Source organism: Misgurnus anguillicaudatus, unplaced genomic scaffold (assembly GCF_027580225.2).
Source record: "Misgurnus anguillicaudatus unplaced genomic scaffold, ASM2758022v2 HiC_scaffold_31, whole genome shotgun sequence".
Classification (NCBI taxonomy): domain Eukaryota; kingdom Metazoa; phylum Chordata; class Actinopteri; order Cypriniformes; family Cobitidae; genus Misgurnus; species Misgurnus anguillicaudatus.
Genome location: NW_027395281.1, coordinates 799,248 through 820,937, shown reverse-complemented (window position 1 = coordinate 820,937; position 21,690 = coordinate 799,248). Strand labels below are relative to the sequence as shown.

Genomic DNA, 21,690 nt, shown 5'->3' with positions numbered 1-21,690 from the left:
ATATCCATACATTTACAGCAAATAAAAGCTTGATATTTTACTTCCGTAACTGAAAGAAAAAGGCTTTTAACGGTTAAGGTTTAAATCTAAAAAAAACAATTTCAATACAAATAAAATCAATCTTAAACTGGTGGCCTTCTTCTTCTTTAGTTTTTTTGGTTTACAAATTCCACTTTCTAAATCGAGATAAGGCATGATGCCTATGCAACTGTCTTTTAAAGGGGATGAGAGCTGAGACTCTCATTGGTTTATTGCACGTTATGCCCAAAACACACCCATTATGAGAATCGACCCTTTTACAAGTGCGCTTGGCACATAAACCATTTTCATGTTGTTAAATTAGCAGAAGTGGAATCAGACACGCCCATTTAGACCGGCGTGCGCGCGCTTTAGACAATGCGCTTGGATTGCTAAAATAGGGCCCTACGTCTGCTCAATCTGTGGAGAGAGATTCACTAATGTAAGACCTCATCAGAAGAAACATACTGAAGAACAAACTGATCTGTGAAAAAGACTTTGGGTTGAAAATAACACAGCATTTTTATAGTGTAAAACTAATAAATAAAACAAATGACTCTGCTGTACTTACATTTACAAATGTTATGTTATCAAGAGCCATTGTTTGTGTTATGTATTTATTAAATGATGAAACAAGCAAAACGTGTCTCTTAAAGGATGAGATCTGATTTTATTCTAATAAATGATCAAATACTTGCTAAGAGAAAGAATTATATTTAGTTTAACATCTCCAGTAGATAGCAGTAGAGTCACACTGTGAATACATCTGAAGGATGCTTTGAAGGCAGCTCTGTTTCGTGCCCTTCATTTGGCAACTTTTAAAGGATGAACGAGCTGTGGGAGCATCAACCCCTGAATTGGGATCCATCCATGGCTCCTTCTTCACAGCCTTGGCTATCTCAAGACTCAATGCGGGCCTGTGACGTACGGGTATTTTGAAATAACCATTCAGAACTGTAGTTGAATAAAAAAATTAGCAAATGTAAAAGTTTATTGGCTGTTGAAAATGATGAGATTTGTTAACAGCAGGATGAATGAATGAAGTGTTGAGCGTCTTCTCTCTCCAGTACAGCAGGAGGCGCTGCAGCACTTTAGTACACAAATAAACTCGAAAGAGAGCGGGCTGTTGTTGTTTTTTTTGTATCCTCGTTGTTTTTCTCTCTTGAGTGTTTTATTGAGAGTAAACAGAGTCTTGTCTCTGTGTATTTTAGTGTTGATGATGAGATGGATGTGATGTGCTGTAAATCAGTAGGAACTGATCTGTCTATGCTGGATATTGATGATTTTATCACAGAAATCTCTCAGCTGAAGAAAGAGATGGCGTTACTGGAGATAAAGCTGAGGTTAAGAGGAGATGAAGGACTGAAGAAAGAGGTTTGTACAGCTTAAACATCCTTTACCTGAATCAGACAACATCAAATCATTTATAATCTTTCTCTGTGTGTTTGTGCTTTAACAGTCTGTTTCTCAGACATTATGGTCTGGATGTCAAAAAAAAAACTTTTAAAACACAATGAGAGTAAACTGATGTATGTTGGACCCATAGACCGTAAAAAAAATATGGACGTAGTGTCCGTGACGTCACCCATTGGTTTGTGAAGATCGCTTTTGAAGCTTAAAGTAGGCGTTGCCTGCCGTCGCCATCTTGGCCGCGCGTCCAAGAGGCATCCAGCTGCAGCCCCGCAGACTTCACTTCTTGCTAGTGGATGGACAGCTGACGTCATTTCCGTTTCGTCATTCACTTTTCAAATCTGACGCGCCATGCACATCCCAGCTAGAAATAAAAAGTTCTAAGAACGTTCCCTGAAAGTTCCCGAATGTTCCCAAAAACATTCTGCCAACGTTAAAAGCGGCTAGTTTTTTTTAAGTTCTAGGAACGTTTCTGTTGTCTGAACGTTAGAGTAATGTTATATTTTACCATTTTTAAACGTTATGACAATGTCATGTTTTAATGTTCACACAATGTTTAAAACAACAGCTGTTTATTATATTGACTTGTTTAATTGTTATGTAAATGATAGAGAAACATTGCATTTTATTATTTTATAAAACATTATTTCTGTATGCAGTAAATATATTGCTGTAGAAAACTCAATTCACTTACTAGGTTTAGATGTTGATGTTTCATTTTAAGTCACCCTTATTGTGATTCATGTTTGTTTTAGTTGGTCTCTTGACACTTGACTTTTTGCCTACTAGTTTTTTCCTGGTTGTGTTAACTTTGTGTTAATGCACTACATTTGTTATGAAAAGTTATTAGTGTATTTCTGTGGTTGTTGGTACATAATGGTAAAGATCATCACTTAGTTCATTTACTAATCAAAAGTTTATTTTCTGTCAATAATGTATATTAGATCCAGCTCTTTCACAGCAGTTTGTCATTAAGGAGTTTTAGAAACTTTGGACAAAAAATATCCGCTGTATAGTTGGGATGCCCAAACATCAAGAATCAGATTATGAATCTCAACCATGGTGACAATTAAAATTGTTAAAAAAATCCTTATTTATCCATGCTGCAGTGCATGCTGGGAGTCCTGAATGAGATTTGTAATTTGTTAATACCCAGCATGCATTGCAGCATGAAGTTTTTCATTTAATTGTCACCATGATTGAGATTCATAGTCTGATTCTTGATGTTTGTGCATCCCAGTTATACAGCAGATATTTTTTGTCCAAAGTTTCTAAAACTCCTTAATGACAAAATGCTGTGAAAGTGCTGGATCTCATTTACATTTTTGACAGAAAATAAAGTTTTGATTAATAAATGAATTAGGTGATGATCTTTTACCATTATGTACCAACAACCACAGAATAACACTATTAACTTGGCATGTTCATAACAAATGTGGTGCATTAACACAAAGTTAACACAACCAGGAAAAAAACTAGCAAGCAAAAAGTCAAGTGTCAAGAGACCAACTAAAACAAACACTAATCACAATAAGGGTGACTTAAAGGGGTCATATGATGAAAATGTTAGCATTGCCACTTTGTAGGTGTGAGCAAAAACAGGGGCCCGTACCATGAAAATGGTTAAACAAACTCAGGGTTACAGGATTAGTTTCAGGTTGACAAAACCAAGCCAATGTGCAGGCCTTGTTGGTAAAAGCTATTTTCATGGTACCCAAAACCCAGGATTTGAACAAACTAATCCTAAACAAAGCTGGCTAACCAACTAAACCAGCTTCATGGTATAGGCCCCAGGTCATTGAAATTTGGCTTTCATTATGATGTCATAAGGATATCTTATTAGAATAATACCGCCTCCTTAATCTGAACTCTCCAACCACTGCACTGCCATTTAGTGCAGAGAGAAAGAGAGAGAAAAGAAGGACTTGACAGCACAATTGAGTTTGAATTACAACAAACCACCATCATTGTGATCAGTGTTTGAACTTTATCCGCTCATTTGCATTTTAAAAAACACACCCAAAACGACACATTTTTGGACTTGACAGCACAATAGAGTTTCAATTACAACAAACCACCATCATTGTGATCAGTGTTTGCACTTCATCCGCTCATTTGCATTTTAAAAAACACACCCAAAACGACACATTTTTGCTCAAACCTACAAAGTGGCAATGCTAACATTTTCATCATATGACCCCTTTAAAATAAAACATCAACATCTAAACCTAGTAAGTGAATTGTGTTTTCTACAGCAATATATTTACTGAACATTCAGAAATAATGTTTTCTAAAATAATAAAATGCAATGTTTCTCTATCATTTACATAACAATTAAACAAGTCAATATAATAAACAGCTGTTGTTTTAAACATTGTTTGAACATTAAAACATGACATTGTCATAACGTTTAAAATGGTAAAATGTAACATTACTCTAACGTTCAGACAACAGAAACGTTCCTAGAACTTAAAAAAAAACTAGCCGCTTTTAACGTTGGCAGAATGTTTTTGGGAACATTCGGGAACTTTCAGGGAACGTTCTTAGAACTTTTTATTTCTAGCTGGGATGTCAGCGGTAAGAAAAAATAATAAACTGTCGATGATTTATCAGTCATGTCAAAATTCAAATGCACAAACTAGCTAGACAGTTTAAGGGGGCAGGAATGAGGTGTGGTGTGCACAGTGTGCAATAGTTTATTTGGAACTGTTCATGTTTTATTTTCTCTTGAAATCGGGACTTCCCCCACAACCTTACGGGCCTGACTGTTGCATCTTCATTCTGATGGTCAGATTTGTCTAATTTTACTAAGATGTGTGTAATTTCCAATAAATATTGCAAAACCACGAAGTGAATTTGATCTGGATTGTTTGATAAATTGTCTGATAATTTGAATCTACGTATATTTAAAAAACAGAAGTGGTTACATTTACAAAAAAAAAAAAAAACTGTGGTCAATTAACATGTACAAGTCTGTTTTAATGACAAAACGTTATAGTCCATTGATCTAGACTGAATTTAAGTCACAAAAAAATAGTGAAATTATCTGAAAAATATATATTTTCAAGGTGCAGTGTTGTTTTTGGCAGCCCTTTTAGTTTTCGTTTTAGTCTTAGTCTTTTGGACGAAAATGCTTTTAGTTTTAGTCACATTTTAGTCACTTGTAAAATTTATAGTTTTAGTCAAGTTTTAGTCGACGAAAACGCAAAAAGGTTTTAGTCAAGTTTTAGTCGACGAAAACGCAAAAAGGTTTTACTCAAGTTTAAGTCAATTTTAGTAAAAAAAGTATTTTTTAACCAATGAATTTAGGTTAAAAAGTGTGGTGTATTTAATACAATTAAAATGTGCATTAAGGTTGTCCCTGAGGGCTTGCCGTTGTTTTAGTCGGTGTGCCTTCTGCGCATGTCATAACAAAAAGTTATGAAGAAAAAAGTTTAGCCTAATATTCCCTCGTTTTGAGTTTGTGTGTTACGCTGAGACCTTGCTTATAAAGTTGAGGAACGCGTGCCTTGCCTTATTTAAATACACCACAAAAAGTATTGGAAATGGGCTTAGGTTTGACAAGCAGATACATGTAAAACCTTAAGCTTACCATGAAATGTGTCACAAGGCGATTGTCGAGTAAAATGTAATGTATACTTGTTATTTACCTTTACAAAATATTAGCGTGATGAGCCTTCAGGTGCCGCTTGTGGTTGGTGGTATTCTTCCCACCTAGTTTGTGGCCACATTTACCGTCGTCTCCCAATATGCATTCCGTTTTTCTGTCTGATGGATTATACTGAAAGTATGTCCATAAATCATCTCGTCGTTTCCGTTTATTGGCGTCACCGCTACGGTCCTGCGAACTCGCCACAGCCGCAGGTGTGTTGTTGTTGTTGTTTGAAAAATCTGGTGCGCGTGCGCGGCATGGTGGAAGCCGGTTGGTGGGCGTGAGCGTGAGCGAGACTGTGTTGTTGACCCAAAACAAGGATAGAAAGCGGCAGCATTTAGCTAAAAACAGACCGATTTCACGCAAAATAGGCAGAAATGACATGCATTATGAACGTCAGACTTATAATCATTTTCGTTCCGTCTCGTTTCGTCAACGAAAACTCAAAAGCGTCTCGTCATGTTTTCGTCACCTTAGAGACATTTTTAGCTAGTCATCGTCGCGTTAGCGTCATAAAAAATATGTGCGTCAACGAAATCATTTCGTTATCGTCATCGTTGACGAAAACAACACTGTCAAGGTGTGAATGCAGTTTTCATGAATTATTGATGTTATAATATTAAGCATATTATTGAGAATTGTTTTATGTAAAAAGATATGATAAAGATCATATTTCAATTTGCACACCGATTTTATATTATATATTTTAAGTCATTAAAGTAAAATGACAATACGGAAAAGACGTGTGCAATTAAGCCTGCAAAGAATGTCTATCCAGAGGTGAAAACCGAAAATAAATATGCTGTCTATCCATAGGTGAAAATGTAAAATAAATATGCTGTCTATCCAGAGGTGAAAATATAAAATAAATATGCTGTCTATCCAGAGGTGAAAATATGAAATAAAATTGCTGTTCATCCAGCGGTGAAAACGGAAATTAGCGGCGAAACGGAAATGACGTAGGCTGTCTATCCACTGGTGTCCAGCCACTGGTGGCAAAGAGTATAGTGCTTCTATACTCTTTGCTGGTGGTGTCTAGTCGGAGGTGAGTCTGCGGGTCTGCAGCTGGATGCTATTGGCGCGTCCCCGCGAATTACTCGCGGAAAACCGAAAATGGGTAAAGAGGCGGGACATGGGTGAAGCTGAGGTGAAACCACGCCCGCCTAGCGCGAGTCTAGTGACAGCAGTGGCTGTTCAACCGACACTCAAGCGACCACGCCCTTAATTATGCTGAAGTTTAAGGCTTAATATAATCTAAACGGGTGAGTTACAAAAAAATTCACCCCCCTCACAGTTGTCATGAAGGGCAAAATTAGCTATATAGGCCAAAACACTTTTTGTACCAGGCTGTAAACATATTATTTTCTACTGTAAAGTTGGCCATTTTTAACATGGGAGTCTATGGGAATTGACTCCCTTTTGAAGCCAGCCTCAAGCGGCCAGTCGATGAATTGCATTTTAAGTCACTTCCGTGTGGGCTTCATTAGAGAGATTGGAAGGTTGCCCCTCGGTTGGACCCTTATGCCGAGTTCAGACTGTATGATTTTCAAATTAGTCGGGTCACCTGTGGTTTCACACTGCGTGATTATCAGGGGAAGCGTTCACTCGCTGCTGTTTCACACTGCATGATGGATTGGCGACAGGGGTCTTCATGCATGACTTTACCGTAAGAAGAATCGCCGATAACCTTTTCCCGGTCCGCAAACTACGTCTCACAACCAAACGCACGTGAGAAGTGACGCGAAGGAAACAGCGCGAGGTCACGCGTGCAAGACCGGAGTTCTCACGTGAGACTGGGATTATTGCTAGGTGTGTTCGACTTCATGCGGCCCTGCGCAGACCGATCGGCGGCTGACTTGAAGCAGTGCATTCCGGTTAGTATTTTTGTCCGACTTCAGCTGGCGCTGCAGGCACGTGACTGTGTCATATGGTTTTTAAGTACCGCGAGAGCGATTCGAGATCAGCCACCTGAGTTAGCCAGCGCAGTTCGCGAAGAGGAGCTGCACGGGCTGTAATGACGACACAGCTGTTTCACGATTGGTCGGATTCACCACATGACAACAATCACGTGTGTTTCGTGCTTATTTTCACGCCCTCAGTTCCTCAAATGCTCACAAATCTGAATTTTTTTAACAGTTTAAGCTCTTTTCATGTAGTCGCGATGTTATATTGTGTCATGTTCATCAAAATAAAATGGATAAAAAACGTAGACCCCACAACATTGGTATTTAAAGGAACAGTATGTAGGATTGTGGCCAAAACTGGTATTGCAATCACAAAACTTGTGGCTAAAACTGGTACTGCAATCACACAACTGGTGGCCAATACACAAAATGACAACATAAACATCAGTTGAGGGCTGCAACTCCACTTTTTAAATGACAATATCCTGGCCATAACACTGTTGTCAGTGATATACGTATTTGAAATGAAAATGATTTCTTAATGTCTAGTGACATATCAAGGCCATTTTATGATTAATTGATATAAATTTCTTACATACTGTTCCTTTAAATCATATCTGCTTATCTTGAACTTTATTCTTGTAAAAACAGATGCTGTAAGCCTCTACAGTTCCACTCATGCTCATACACGGACATTCAAAACAGTATAATTCACTTTTTATGAAGTTTACATCTTACAAATCATGTTTAATGCGATTAAGCAAGCAAACGACACGTGATCAGCCATGCTTGACGTAAATGCCGCAAACTACGGGAAGCACGGCGCGTCCGACTTCACGTCTCCGTTTTCAGCTCCTCCCCGCTTGCACGCGGCTAATCTCGCCGATCGGTTACATCCAGCCGCAGCCGATGTCAAACACACCTATTAAAGGCACACAAGGCAAGTCTGAGTATTATTTCTCTACTAGCTCCCCCTAGTGTCTGGGAGTAAATGCTTTCTATATCTGAGACTTTACGAGACTGAAGGACACCGGGTCGGATACAGCGAACTTGCAAGTGGGGTATTCTTCCTACAGATGGTAGGGGCGGGCGAGAGGGTCTTCATTCGTCATGTAATGAGTCATTTAACCATATACCGACTTACGAAGATGATTTATTAACATAAAAATGCTGCCTTGTGTCCCTTTAAAAATAGTCACCCGCAAGAAGTTTACCATACAAATTGCATGTGCGCTCATTTGCAGCAGAAAGAAGAAGAAATAAAAATGATGAATGAGGAAATGTTTGGAGAGGCTCCTCCCCGAACTTCCAGCTGTCCTGTATGTTGCTCTCTCATTGGATGTAGGTCATCGCCGATGTTATTGTCAGTCAAAACACATTTCACACGGAATGATTTTGAATCGTTTGAATCGTTAGCATGCCAAATATCTCACGGGTGTCGGCGACTCGTCGGCGATCCTCTCAGAACGCGTCTTTTATAATTCACACTGTGTGATTGTCACTCGCGTGCACGAGCATCGATTTGCCTGTGATTTCGGCCATTTGTCGGCGATTTCGCAAAACCTGTCGGCGAGTCAAAATCAGGGCTAAAATCGTGCAGTCTGAACTCGGCATTAGCTGTCTCTTAAATAAATCATTGCAGTTTATTTAAAGACACAGGGCTCCCAAGTTTTTTTGTGTAAATTTTTTATTGAATCAGTCATATTCAACAGTTTTTTTAACATTAGCCACGGGATGAAGAAAAAATATAATTTAAATAAAAACATGGAAATGCTGTCATACATAAATATATTTAACGGCTTTCTTATTTATCAGATTATACATTGGTTTTAGGTATTGCTTAACTTTTAATAGCAAAATTTAAAATAATGGTTTATAATCACTAATTAAAAAAAAATATTATAATCTGAAAAATATAAATTAACATTCATTCATTGAGAAAACGCGCACTTGCAGGATTATTTTACCAGTCTGTATTAGAAAGTGTCATCAGGTATGGTTTGTCTACTTGGTACGGAAATCTCAATGTCAAATCTAAAGTGAAGATGCAAGGTATTGTACGAACTGCAATGAAAATTATAGGACAAAAAGACTACACCAGTATTCAGTCTCTTTATGAATTATGTACATTGAAGGAGGCCAAAAGAATTTTACGTGACCCATCACATATACTTTATCCCTGCTTTGAAATGTTACCCTCTGGTAGAAGGTATAGGGTTCCTCGTTGCAAATTGAACCGTTTTAAGAACTCGTTTGTGCCAGTATCTGTTAGACTGCTGAATATGGAGAAGTGATGCTTTTTAATCTTTTATGATGTTATATAGACATGAATGCCTTCTGTATGCATAGTGATGTCAGAATCTTTTTAATATTCTATTTTAATGTATTGTGTGGTTTTTGTGTGTGTGTGGATCAGGTGATAAGAATGTTGATTTGAGTCTACTCCAAATTTCCCTATTAGGGACAATAAAGTACATTTCATTTCATTAATTGTTACAGCCATATGGGCAATTATAATGAAATCGATCTTGAAGAAGTTTGTTTTAATCCCAATATAAAGGAATTAAGGATAATCTACATGAATATGTCAATCAGTTTACCATTACGTATTATCTATATGAATATAACCAGTTATGTGTATCAAATCATTTACCATTTATATATATTATATATATATGGTGGTGACCCTTACAAAAGTGATGTCATGTGTGTTTTTGCCTGAACACAAAACTATTGTGTTACAAACTGCAGTGATGGCTGAGAGAGAGTCAGAGTGATCTTGCAGGATCTTCCCAGGACCACATTTTGGTTCTGAGAGGATTCAACAGGACGGCCTCGGCTTTCTATTTGTCCGGATAATAAAAGTCTATCTCTTGAAATCAAAACCTAAGACTGAAGACTGTTTCATTCGAGTAAAACAATCTCTAGTCCACTAAATTCTGGAAGTTAGCGGGACACTTGTTCCCTCACTAAAAGCCCATTCATTTTTTTCCATAGACTTTTGGATTGTCGCTAAAAATAAACTTGTTTTGTCTAACGTGTATATATGTGTAACGTGTATAACTAAACTAAACGTGTGTGTGTGTGTGTGTGTGTGTGTGTCTGTGTGTGTGTGTGTGTGTGTGTGTGTGTGTGTGTGTGTGTGTGTGTGTGTGTGTGTTGTGTCGTAAGGATGGGGTTTGTTGTGAATCTTCAGGGTATGTGACTGTTTGGAGCTCCAGTGAATGTCTGGATTCAGTGTGGATGAGCAGAGATCAGAGCCGCACACCACAGTCACTGCTGGATAAACTCTCTGAAGAGACATCCAGACACACACAGGACTCAGATCTCAGTCTGACTTTACTCTCTTATACTGAGTCAAAGCTCACAGACACTCAGGACACTACAGTGTGTGACAGTAAACAGAGCTTACAGGAGGATCAAACCTCCACAGAGTCTCTGGATTCTGTCTGTAACGCTGGAGAACAGCAGCAGATCCTGCAGACCAAACTCAAGATGTGTTCAGTTAATCCGATGGACAGTGGGAACCTGATGAGAAGAGAAACTACAGCAGATGAAGATCACACTGAGGAAGATGATGACAATCATGATGATTTTATTCCTTCAGGTGTGTTTCCTCTTTTACCTTACATGACATTGATTTACACAAAATTGCTTATAAAATGGTCAAATTTCATTCAGCTTTTACAGCATGCAGGTTCATTTAGTCTGGATAGTACAAAAAACAGATGGGTATATTTGCTCCTGGCCTTTAAATCCACCACTTGGTCAGCTCCCCCTTACGTTCACTCGCTTATACAGACTTACGTACCCTCTCAATCCTTGCGGTCTGTCACCAAGCGACGGCTTTTTCTCAAAAAGAAAAAATGTCTACGTTGTTCTGAAGCAGCAATATATGCCTCGCTTAATGGTTGTTAGGGTACACTGGTTGCTAGGTAGAGAATTTGCATACACCAATGATTATACATCAAGCCTCGAGTAAAACAAGGCCACCCTCATGTCTCTACAATGTTCTGATGCAGAGATATAGGTCTTGTTACATGGTTGCTAGGGTTCTCTCTTTGGTACAGGAGCAAACGCTCACGCTTAGCAGTCAATCAACAAGTATAATAACTAGGGCTGTCAAAATTAACGCGTTAATTAGCATTAATGTAAATTAATTTGAACAACATTAATTTTAATAACATGCGATTAACGCATCGCACAATTTCAGTTTGAGCTTAGGCCTGGCCCATTGTTAGATAAATTGAGACGCAGCCTACAGTAAATAGTCATTAAATGTCTAAAGTAATCTTTATTTGTACGAGATGTATCGTCATAAGTTCTTAACTAATACAAATAATGCATGTCCATCCACTTGCACGTCTGAGATTTTGGTTTCGGTTTTAAAACATGGGTTGGAGGAATTGGAAAATAAAGTGCTGGACTTGCTTGGTGTTAAAATAGTTATCAAAAGAGAGAAAGTTCTGGATCTGATTGATGTTAAGAGTTCTTTAGAGCGACAATACTCAAAAATGATCTTCCTCACACTGATTGAAAGATCTGATGCATGCACACAGGCACACAACCCTGAGATATGCACACATTGACAGATTTACAGTTGTAATAATATTTGTTTTAGCAAGAATTCAGATAGCGATATACTTCCTGGCTCCTGCGTCACCCTGTCTTTGTGGTTAATCCTCACCATTGGTTGAATTTGATATACACATTCAGATGCACTTACCCCTGGAGGCGTCCCCAAAGTGTCACCGCAGTGACGCAGCGCGAGTTCCCTCGAAAGGAAGCTGTAACAATGTATCTTAAAAGGTAACACAATGTAACCTTGCCTTCACTTGAAATATGTCCCCACATTTAGGCCTTGAATTTGAGGGTATTGGACCTGGAAAGTCCTTGAATTTAAAGTTTAAATCACATCTGAAGATTTCCAGTCCACTCCATGCAGTCGCTGTGCAACTCTCCATACTAGGAAATAAATGACTTCTGATCTATTGGGTGTTGTGTGCAATGAAAAGACGCAGCTTTAGAGTCAATAACTACTTACGACCCCATTAGCAGCAATAACTGAATATAGAAAAAACATACAGAATCTCAGTTGAACCTCTTGTTTGTGTGTTTACAGTTGGTGTAAATGTAAATCATATGAGATTTCTAATGTTGTTGTCTTTCAGATAAGATCAGTGATTCGTGTTTGGATGGAGAAATAACATCTTTATCATCAAAAGAGCGACAGACGGCACAAACTCTTTCCTGCATCACCGATGAAGAGACATTGAGCTCACAGAGACATTTAGATAGAAATGCAGAACAAAAACTGTTGACCTCCACCAGATCTGAGATCAGCTCTACTACCTTACAAAAGTATAAACGTCATCATTCAAAAGTGCACAGAGAGAAGAAGAAGCAGTTTCACTGTCAGCAATGTGGGAAGGATTTTGGCTTCTTATATCAGCTAAAAGTTCACGTGAGGTCACACCGTGGTGAAAAGTCTTTCTACTGCACTGAATGTGGCAAATATTTCAGCACCAAACAAAGTCTTCATTTTCATCAGAGAATTCACACTGGAGAGAAACCATACGAGTGTCCTCACTGTGAGAAGAGATTCAGCCAAAAATCTTATCTAAATACACATGTGCGTATACACACCGATGAGAGATCGTATCAGTGCAGTCAATGTGACAAAACCTTTAAGGATTCACGTTCACTAAAATCACACCAGAATATTCACTCTGAGGAGAAACGCTATCAGTGTTCACACTGTGATAAAGGTTTCTGTCATAAATCTAGTCTGATAATCCATCAGAGAGTTCACACTGGAGAAAAACCTTACGTCTGCTCTCAATGTGAAAAGAGCTTCAATAATCTAAGTTATTTTAAAGTTCATCAGAGAATTGATACAGGAGAGAAACCTTACGTCTGCTCTCACTGTGGTAAGAGATTTAAAAATTCAACTGAGCTCAGAGTTCATCAGACAGTTCACACTGGAGAGAAACCTCATCACTGTACTGTTTGTGGAAAGAGTTTTAGTTATCGTCAAAGTTTAGTGAAACACCTGAGAACTCATACAGGTGAAAAACCTTACAAATGTTCTCAGTGTGAGAAGACGTTTACTAACCCAGATTCCTTAAAAGCCCATTTGAGAGTTCATATGTGAGAGAAACCTTACGGGCCCTATCATACACCCAGAGCAATGGGCAACGCAAGTGCTCTTCACTAGTTTCAACCCATCGCAATGATCAATTTCACATTTAGTGCCGCGTTGTTTAAAAAGCAAATGCATTTGCGCACAATTTTGCACCCATGGGCGTTCTGGTCTGAAAATGAGCCATGTGAACTTCAGGCACATTCTTGGTGCGTTGTTATTTTGAGGCAACTAAAATAGACTACGCCATTGACCAACTAAAACCTGGTTTAAAGTCAATGGCGCAATATTGTTTTTGTTATTTAATGAGCGTGTTAGTAATACGGCACAGTGCGCTTTTGCTTATCACACCCATGGATGCGCAGCAGGACACAACCCTTTTATAATATGAAAAGTTAAAGGATTAAAATGTAAAAGATTATTATTGAGTCTCTTGGACTTAAATGAGGACCGATTATGAGACGTTAGAAGGTGTAAAGAGCTGCTTGACCTGTAGCTTGGTAAGAAATTGTTTTGCTTTAAACAAATGCTTCTGTTTTAAAATGTTTTTTAAATGCTACCTCACAAATTTGTACCTGTGGATATGGTGAGATAAGAAACATTTTTAAGTAATGCTTTAAAAAAAAACATGGCGCTGTCCGAGTGCTGAAACGGTTCTCTGCATGTTTGTAAATTCTTTATCTTCTGTTTGTTACAAATAAAGTATTTTTAAAGTACAAACCTTTTCTTGCATATCTGCAGATTTTATTACACTGATTTTGTAAGATATCTGTCACAGGGTGACTTAGGGCGAAACCAAAAATAGAGAGGAGAGGTTCCGCCCGGAGCAATTTTTTTCTAAACCCCGTTTACTTCCTGGGTTTCCATGGCAGCGAAATTAGGTCAGATTCATCACAGGTGTGCAAAGGAGGCAGCAATTATTGACTGGGCGGGCGATATGATTAATGCAGATTTAAAAGACGGGCTGAAGAAGCAGAAGCGGTCGATTTCGCCTTTGGCAACTCAGCAAACACCCGCCTCCGAAGAGTTCGCAGGCCCCGCTGATCCGGCGACCGCTAGAAAACGGGCGAAAGGACGGCGTGGTCGTGTGAAGGAAGTTCAGTTGTTGGGCTCGTTTGCTGCTTTTTTGGTGCGCTTGTTGTTGGGCTGTTTTTCCTCTCAGGCTGAAGCTGGCGTGGCTGTGTGGGACGAAGAAAACCATAGTGGCTGGAAGACGATTGGAGATTACTGGAAACTGAAACGAAACAAAAGGAGAAGCGGAGTTTAGCGTGAGTGTTTGCCATACTGAGGATATTGTGTCATAAGTGAAATCGCTGTGCAACCCTGTTGGGGGAAGAAACGCCTCGTTCCTTGTGGCCGGATATAATCGCCTGTGTGGATCAAAGAGGAGAACATTAAAGAAGATCTTACAGTGATTGTGAGTATGGAACATTGAGTTTGGGACACACTGTATACTAACCTGTTTTGTAGCAAACGACTCCGGGAAAAGGAGGACGGCCCTACCCCTGAACAGTGTGGTGGGTGAGCCGGAGGAGGACAAACTGGGGCTATCACAGCGACGTGAATGCTGACTGGGCCGTGCTAAACACCGTCTAACGGACTCAGGCAAAGTGGAGGAAGACGGGGCGTCCTAGATGTTCACTTTGAGTGCGGTGGGTGAGTCTGTGTTGTTGTGGAAACTTCACTTTGACGTGGTGCTGTGTACTGCTGTGTGTGTATTGTCAAAACCCCCTCGCCATGGAAGAACGAAAAGGCTGCAGGTCTATGCTGGCCTATGCTGTGAGCGAGCTCTGGATGTGCAGTATTACTGTGGAGAGAGAGAAAGAGAACGAGGAAACCCTACCTGCACCGTACTTTCTGTACGACGTCCCAAGTGGAGAGGTGAGAGAAACCACCAGTCTGAATAACCGATCTTTGTGGCCCAGCCCGCAGCCTGTAGAGAGAGAGAGAGAGAGAGAGAGAGAGAGAGAGAGAGAGAGAGAGAGAGAGGAACCCGCAGCCTGTGGAGAGGAAGAGAGAGAAAGAGAACGAGGAAACCCTACCTGTACCGTACTATTGTATGTCGTCCCAAGTGGAGAAACGAGCGAGCGTGAAGTGCCATCTCCGCAATATGCCATGAGACTAAGGACTGAGATCCCTTTTTTTAAGTATTTAATTTCCCCCTAAGAGATTTTAATATTTAATAAAAGTTGTCAAATTTTAATACTTTGTCGGTCTGGTCATTGGGGTGTTTTGGGACCTCCTTGGGGTGGAACTAGGAGGAGCGTGACCCGCGACAGTGGCGGTCCGCTTCTCCGACCTGTGACATATCCATCCATACATTTACATCAAATAAAAGCCTGCTATTTTACTTCCGTGACTGAAAGAAAAAGGCTTTTAAAGGTTTAAATCTAAAAAAAAAAAACAATTTAGATACAAATGAAATCAATCTTAAACTGGTGGCCTTCTTCTTCTTTAGTTTTTCGGTTTACAAATTCCACTTTCTAAATCCAGATATGGCATGACGCCAACGCAACTTGCTTTTAAAGGGGATGAGAGCTGAGACTCTCATTGGTTAACTGCACGTTATGCCCAAAACATGCACGTTATGCCCAAAACACACCCATTACGAGAATAGGAACGACCCTTTTATACCATGCGCTTGGCACATAAACTATTTTCCTGTCTTTAAATTAGCAAAAGTGGAATCAGACATGCCCATTTAGACCTGCGTGCGTGCGCTTTAGACAGTGCGCTTAGATTGTTAAAATAGGGCCATACGTCTGCTCGATCTGTGGAGAGAGATTACCTAATGTAAGACCTCATCAGAAGAAACATACTGAAGAACAAACTGATCTGTGAAAAAGACTTTGGGTTGAAAATAACACAGCATTTTAAAGTGTAAAACTAATAAATAAAACAAATGACTCTGCTGTACTTACATTTACAAATGTTATGTTATCAAGAGCCATTGTTTGTGTTATGTATTTATTAAATGATGTAACAAGCAAAACGTGTATCTTAAAGGATGAGATCTGATTTTATTCTAATAAATGATCAAATACTTGCTAAGAGAAAGAATTATATTTAGTTTAACATCTCTAGTAGATAGCAGTAGAGTCACACTGTGAATACATCTGAAGGATGCTTTGAAGGCAGCTCTGTTTCGTGCCCTTCATTTGGCAACTTTTAAAGGATGAACGAGCTGTGGGAGCATCAACCCCGAACCCCCTAAATTGGGATCCGTCCATGGCTCCTTCTTCACAGCCTTGGCTATCCCAAGATTCAATACGCGCCTGTGACATCCGGGTATTTTGATATAAACATTCAGAACTGTGTTTGAATACAATTTTTGCAAATTTAAAAAGTGTGTTGGCTGTTGAAAATTATGAGATTTGTTAACAGCAGGATGAGTGAATGAAGTGTTGAGCGTCTTCTCTCTCCAGTACAGCAGGAGGCGCTGCAGCTCTTTAGTACACAAATAAACTCACTAAAGAAAGAAAGCGCGTGTGATTTGATTTGTTTGTGTATCCTCGTTGTTTTCCCCCTCTAGAGTGGTTTATTGGAAGTAAACAAAGTTTTGTCTCTGTGTATTTTAGTGTTGATGATGAGATGGATGTGATGTGCTGTAAATCAGTAGGAACTGACCTGTCTATGCTGGATATTGATGATTTCGTCAAAGAAATCTCTCGGCTGAAGAAAGAGGTGGCGTTACTGGAGATAAAGCTGAGGTTAAGAGGAGATGAAGGACTGAATAGAGAGGTTTGTACAGCTTAAACATCCTTTACCTGAATCAGACAACATCAAATCATTTATAATCTTTCTCTGTGTGTTTGTGCTTTAACAGTCTGTTTCTCAGACATTATGGCCTGGATGTAAAAAAACTTTTAAAACACAATGAGAGTAAACTGATGTATGTTGGACCCTTAGCTGTCTCTTAAATAAATCATTGTGCAGTTTATGTAAAGACGTAACGTTAAGGCTCCCAAGTTTGTAGCGTTATTTTTTTATTGAATCAGTCATATTCAACAGTTTTTTTTAACATTAGCCACGGGATGAAGGATAAAATAAATAATTTAAATAAAAACATGAAGATGCTTACATACATTAATTAATTTAACGACCTTCTTATTTATCAGATTATACATTGTTTTAGGTATTGCTTAACTTCTAATATAGGGTATGCACGTGACGTCACCTTCGGCGAAAGTGACTGCGGTTACGCCCACTGAGTGGCAAAAGACAGCGTCAGCATTTGAGTACAGTGTGAAATCAGCAAAAACACGAGGAAAACGCGTAAAAGCTTTTGTGCGATAGACTGTACTAATACATTTAAAAGTACACAATTTTAATGTAATTAGGTATTAAATAAATTTTAATATGCAATATTAAAGAATACACAGTATGATTCTATACTTTAGAATGTAGTGAAGTACATTTTTTCCCAATACAAACACCCTAATAAAGCACAAATGCTTGGAAAATGTAACTAATGTAACAAAGTGTTGTTCATCTCTGCTATCAAGTCCAACTAAATTCAATTTAAGCTGATAATAGTCAGTTTTACTGGCATTTTGCGCAGCAGTCGCTATCAAAAACAGACATTTTGTTGAGTCATTTGCCACTCAACAAGGCGAGTTCCGGTGTGGTCACGTGGAAAAGTGACGTCAATGCATAGTCTCTATAGCAAAATTTGGAATAATGGTTTATAATCACCATATTAACATTTATACTAATTTATATATATATTTGATTAATCGTTACATTATAATGAAATCGATCGCTAGTCCACTAAATTCTGGAAGTTAGCGGGACACTTGTTCCCTCACTAAAAAGCCTATTCATTTTTTCCATAAACTTGTTTTGTGTAACGTGTATAACCAAACTAAATCTGTGTGTGTGTGTGTTGTGTTGTGTTGTGTTGTAAGGATGGGGTTTGTTGTGAATCTTCAGGGTATGTGACTGTTTGGAGCTCCAGTGAATGTCTGGATTCAGTGTGGATGAGCAGAGATCAGAGCCGCACACCACAGTCACTGCTGGATAAACTCTCTGAAGAGACATCCAGACACACACAGGACTCAGATCTCAGTCTGTCTTTACTCTCTTATACTGAGTCAAAGCCCACAGACACTCAGGACACTACAGTGTGTGACAGTAAACAGAGCTTACAGGAGGATCAAACCTCCACAGAGTCTCTGGATTCTGTCTGTAACGCTGGAGAACAGCAGCAGATCCTGCAGACCAAACTCAAGATGTCTTCAGTTAAACCGATGGACAGTGGGAACCTGATGATGAAGATGAGAAGAGAAACTACAGCAGATGAAGATCACACTGAGGAAGATGATGACAATCATGATGATATTATTCCTTCAGGTGTGTTTCCTCCTTTAAAGTTTTCTTACGTGACATTGGATTACACAAAATTGCTTATAAATGGTCACATTTAATTCAGCTTTTACTGCATACAGGTTCATTAAGCTTGGATAGTACAAAAACAGATGGGTATATTTGCTCCTGGCCTTTAAATCCACCACTTGTTCGGCTCCCCCTTACATTCACTCGCTTATACAGACTTACGTACCCTCTCAATCCTTGCGGTCTGTCACCGAGCGACGGCTTTTTCTCAAAAAGGGAAAAAATCTCTATGTTGTTCTGATGCAGCAATATATGTGACGTTAAATGGTTTGCTAGGGAGAGAATTGGCATGCACCAATGATTATACATCAAGCCTCGAGTAAAACAAGGCCACCCCCATGTCTCTACAATGTTCTGATGCAGAGATATAGGTCTTGGTACATGGTTGCTAGGGTACTCTATTTGGTACAGGAGCAAACGCTAACACTAAGCAGTCAGTTAACAGGTATAATAACTAGGGCTGTCAAAATTAACGCGTTAATAAGCGTTAACGTAAATTCATTTAAAACACATGCACTTTATTAATGTGTAATTTCTGTTTGAAATTGCCTAGCCCATTGTTGGATAAATTGAGACACAGCCTTCGGTAAATAGTCATTAAATGTCTAAGATGATCTTTATTTGTAATAACTATTTATATGAACTAAATGATGCGTGTCAATCCACCTGCGCATGTAAGATTTTGGTTTCGGTTTTAAAACATGGGTTGGAAGAATTGGAAAATAAATTAGTAAGCACTTGTTTCTGTGTTTACTAATAATAACTGGGTGATTCTCACGAAAACTTGGTTTTAAAAATGTCAAGCATGAAAATGTAAAAATTGCTTAAATTTACTTTTTTTCCCACCAGACATTGAAAAACAAAGTCTGGAGTAAATGGGAACATTAATTTAAAAACTTTTACTTATCATTTAACACTTTTTGTAACATAATTTTAAAAATTAGTCCTAAAAAATCTCATTACCGCAACAGTCAGAAAACATCAACACTGACATATTTTCAAAATGACATGACAAACCTGAAAGAACATAATTTGGAGATTCTGCACATGCATTTAAAATCGAAGTATTATGCTTCTATTAATTAAATTAACATTTAATAAGCATCTGTTGCGGTAATGATAATCAAAATGTCGTGTAAGCATTCTGACAAGACAATATTTCAAATTAACTGTAAAAAAATGATCTTACCTGGTAGCCATCTTGAAGTAACTGGTCCATGTGCTTGGTCACTCAAAATCAAACTTTATTAAAATTCTGTATGTGTGCTTAAACTGTTCTCAAAAAGTGTTGCGGAGGATGAGAACATCAGACATGGACAATCAGGGTATCTTCCGTCCATTCCATATTCATTTTAAAATCAAAAACGGAAAACGAAATAAACAAATCGTATTTACATTTATTGTTTCCTTTAATAAAATGAAAAATATTGAAAGATGCTTTAAAAAGAATGATTTGATACATTTTTCTATATTTAGTTTTTCAGTCTTACTTTTTAAAACTAAATTGTAAAAAAATGAAATAAAGAAAATATTCAAATGCTTTATTTTCCAATTTTCAACTAAAGAGCTACCTTTTCTCCCCAGCATTTACAAGCGTTACCGCTGGGGGGAGCAAATACACGGAAATTGCACCTTTAGCAGGGCACGCAGATGTAATCATTAAGATTTTTAATGATCATATGACTTATAATTGCTTTTAATGGGCGTAGAAAAATGCTCTGTAATGAATGTTTGCAGGTTTTGCAGAGCATGAAAAGTCACTGCCACATAGATTATGACATGCAATCTGCCAGTGGCTTGGAATTCATGATCAATATAAAAGAACCCACTTCATCACCCCCCAAGTTCCACACAATCATCATCATCAGTAATAACAATTTGCTTTTGCCGGTTGAATGTGTTTTATGTAATGTACTGCACTCATAAGAAATCTCCCCTTACATAACATGAACAAACAATAATGAGCTTAAAAATAGTCCACAAACTTATCTAATTTATAGATATCTATGATTGGAGTGGCAGTAACTTTACACGTTTCAACTTTTCACAAAATCTGCAAAACATTGCAGAGCATTTTTGTATGCCCATGTTGGAAAGGTGTATGCCCAGTTGGTCCCAAATTGCTTAGTGGTAAAGAATTGCAAAGGTCATTGGTCATGAACACAGGGAACACAAATATTGATAAAATGCCTTATAATGCACTCTGAAGCCTCTACTAAATGCATAATTGTAAAAGTTTATTAGTCATAGGATAATTAATCATGTTAATGATTAAAGGAGCGGTGAATCAAAAACTCAATTTTAACTTGATAATTTGTTATATAAGAGGTCATCATACTTAAATGAACATCCTGCAAGTTTCAGAACTGAAAACGTCCGTGCTACTGAAATATAACCGTCTTTGGCACCAAGCCAGCTAAACACTCCAGTGAAAAATTCGGAAATCTATGACGTCAAAGTAGAATTGAAACACCTCCCCATAACCAAAAGGACAAGTCTACTTTTGTAGCCCCGCCCACAGCTTCGCGTGACACGTGTGTCTCAGTAAGTAAACATGTCTTTAAAAATTGACAAATTTAACCAAAATGAATTTTTAAATACATTTTTTTCTGAGAGACTTTTATTTTGACGCGGTGATCTGTTATGATACCATGGAAACGCATTTCGGTTGTGAAAGAACCGCGTAGGAACAACCATGGGAACAACACAGAAGCTAAATACTTCAATTCGGAGGCTTGGAACTTAACATTAGCAATATGCTTGGATAAAGTTTGCTTTTGAAGAAGTTCCAGCTCGTGTGGGGAGCGTTTGTTAACGTTGTGGACATGGATTCATTTGTAAAGAAGTCGATGCTGGATTTGCAGAGAGACTCAGAAGCACCACTTATATTGGATCTGACAACAATGACACAGCAGTATAATTCACAGTAAGACATTTTACTTTATTTAAATTACTGCGTTTCACTATTGCTTTGTTAAAAGAGATTGCTTGATGTCCTGTTGTAACATCCGTGTCTAAATACGTTTGTTGACTGTTTTAATTTACTAAAAACATTAAACGATTAATAAAGGTACAACACTTAACAATACGACTGTAATTTAAAGGTAGAAATATACAAAGTTAGTTATAAGGAAGGATTTATCAACCGCAGTTTAGATTCTGATGCCCGT

General features: G+C 38.3%; 1 protein-coding gene and 1 pseudogene across 1 annotated transcript; both read left to right on the top strand.

Annotated features, from left to right (window-relative positions):
- The first annotated feature begins 93 nt into the window (after positions 1-93).
- On the top strand, positions 94-13,846 carry LOC141363039 (uncharacterized). The gene is made up of 3 exons (XM_073865500.1): positions 94-1,392; positions 10,156-10,591; positions 12,156-13,846. The coding sequence occupies exons 1-3, from the start codon at positions 1,243-1,245 to the stop codon at positions 13,136-13,138; spliced, it is 1,569 nt and encodes a 522-aa protein (XP_073721601.1). The 5' UTR covers positions 94-1,242; the 3' UTR covers positions 13,139-13,846.
- A 2,587-nt stretch (positions 13,847-16,433) lies between these two features.
- Positions 16,434-21,690, top strand: part of LOC141363042 (uncharacterized) — a 33,023-nt pseudogene continuing 27,766 nt past the window's right edge.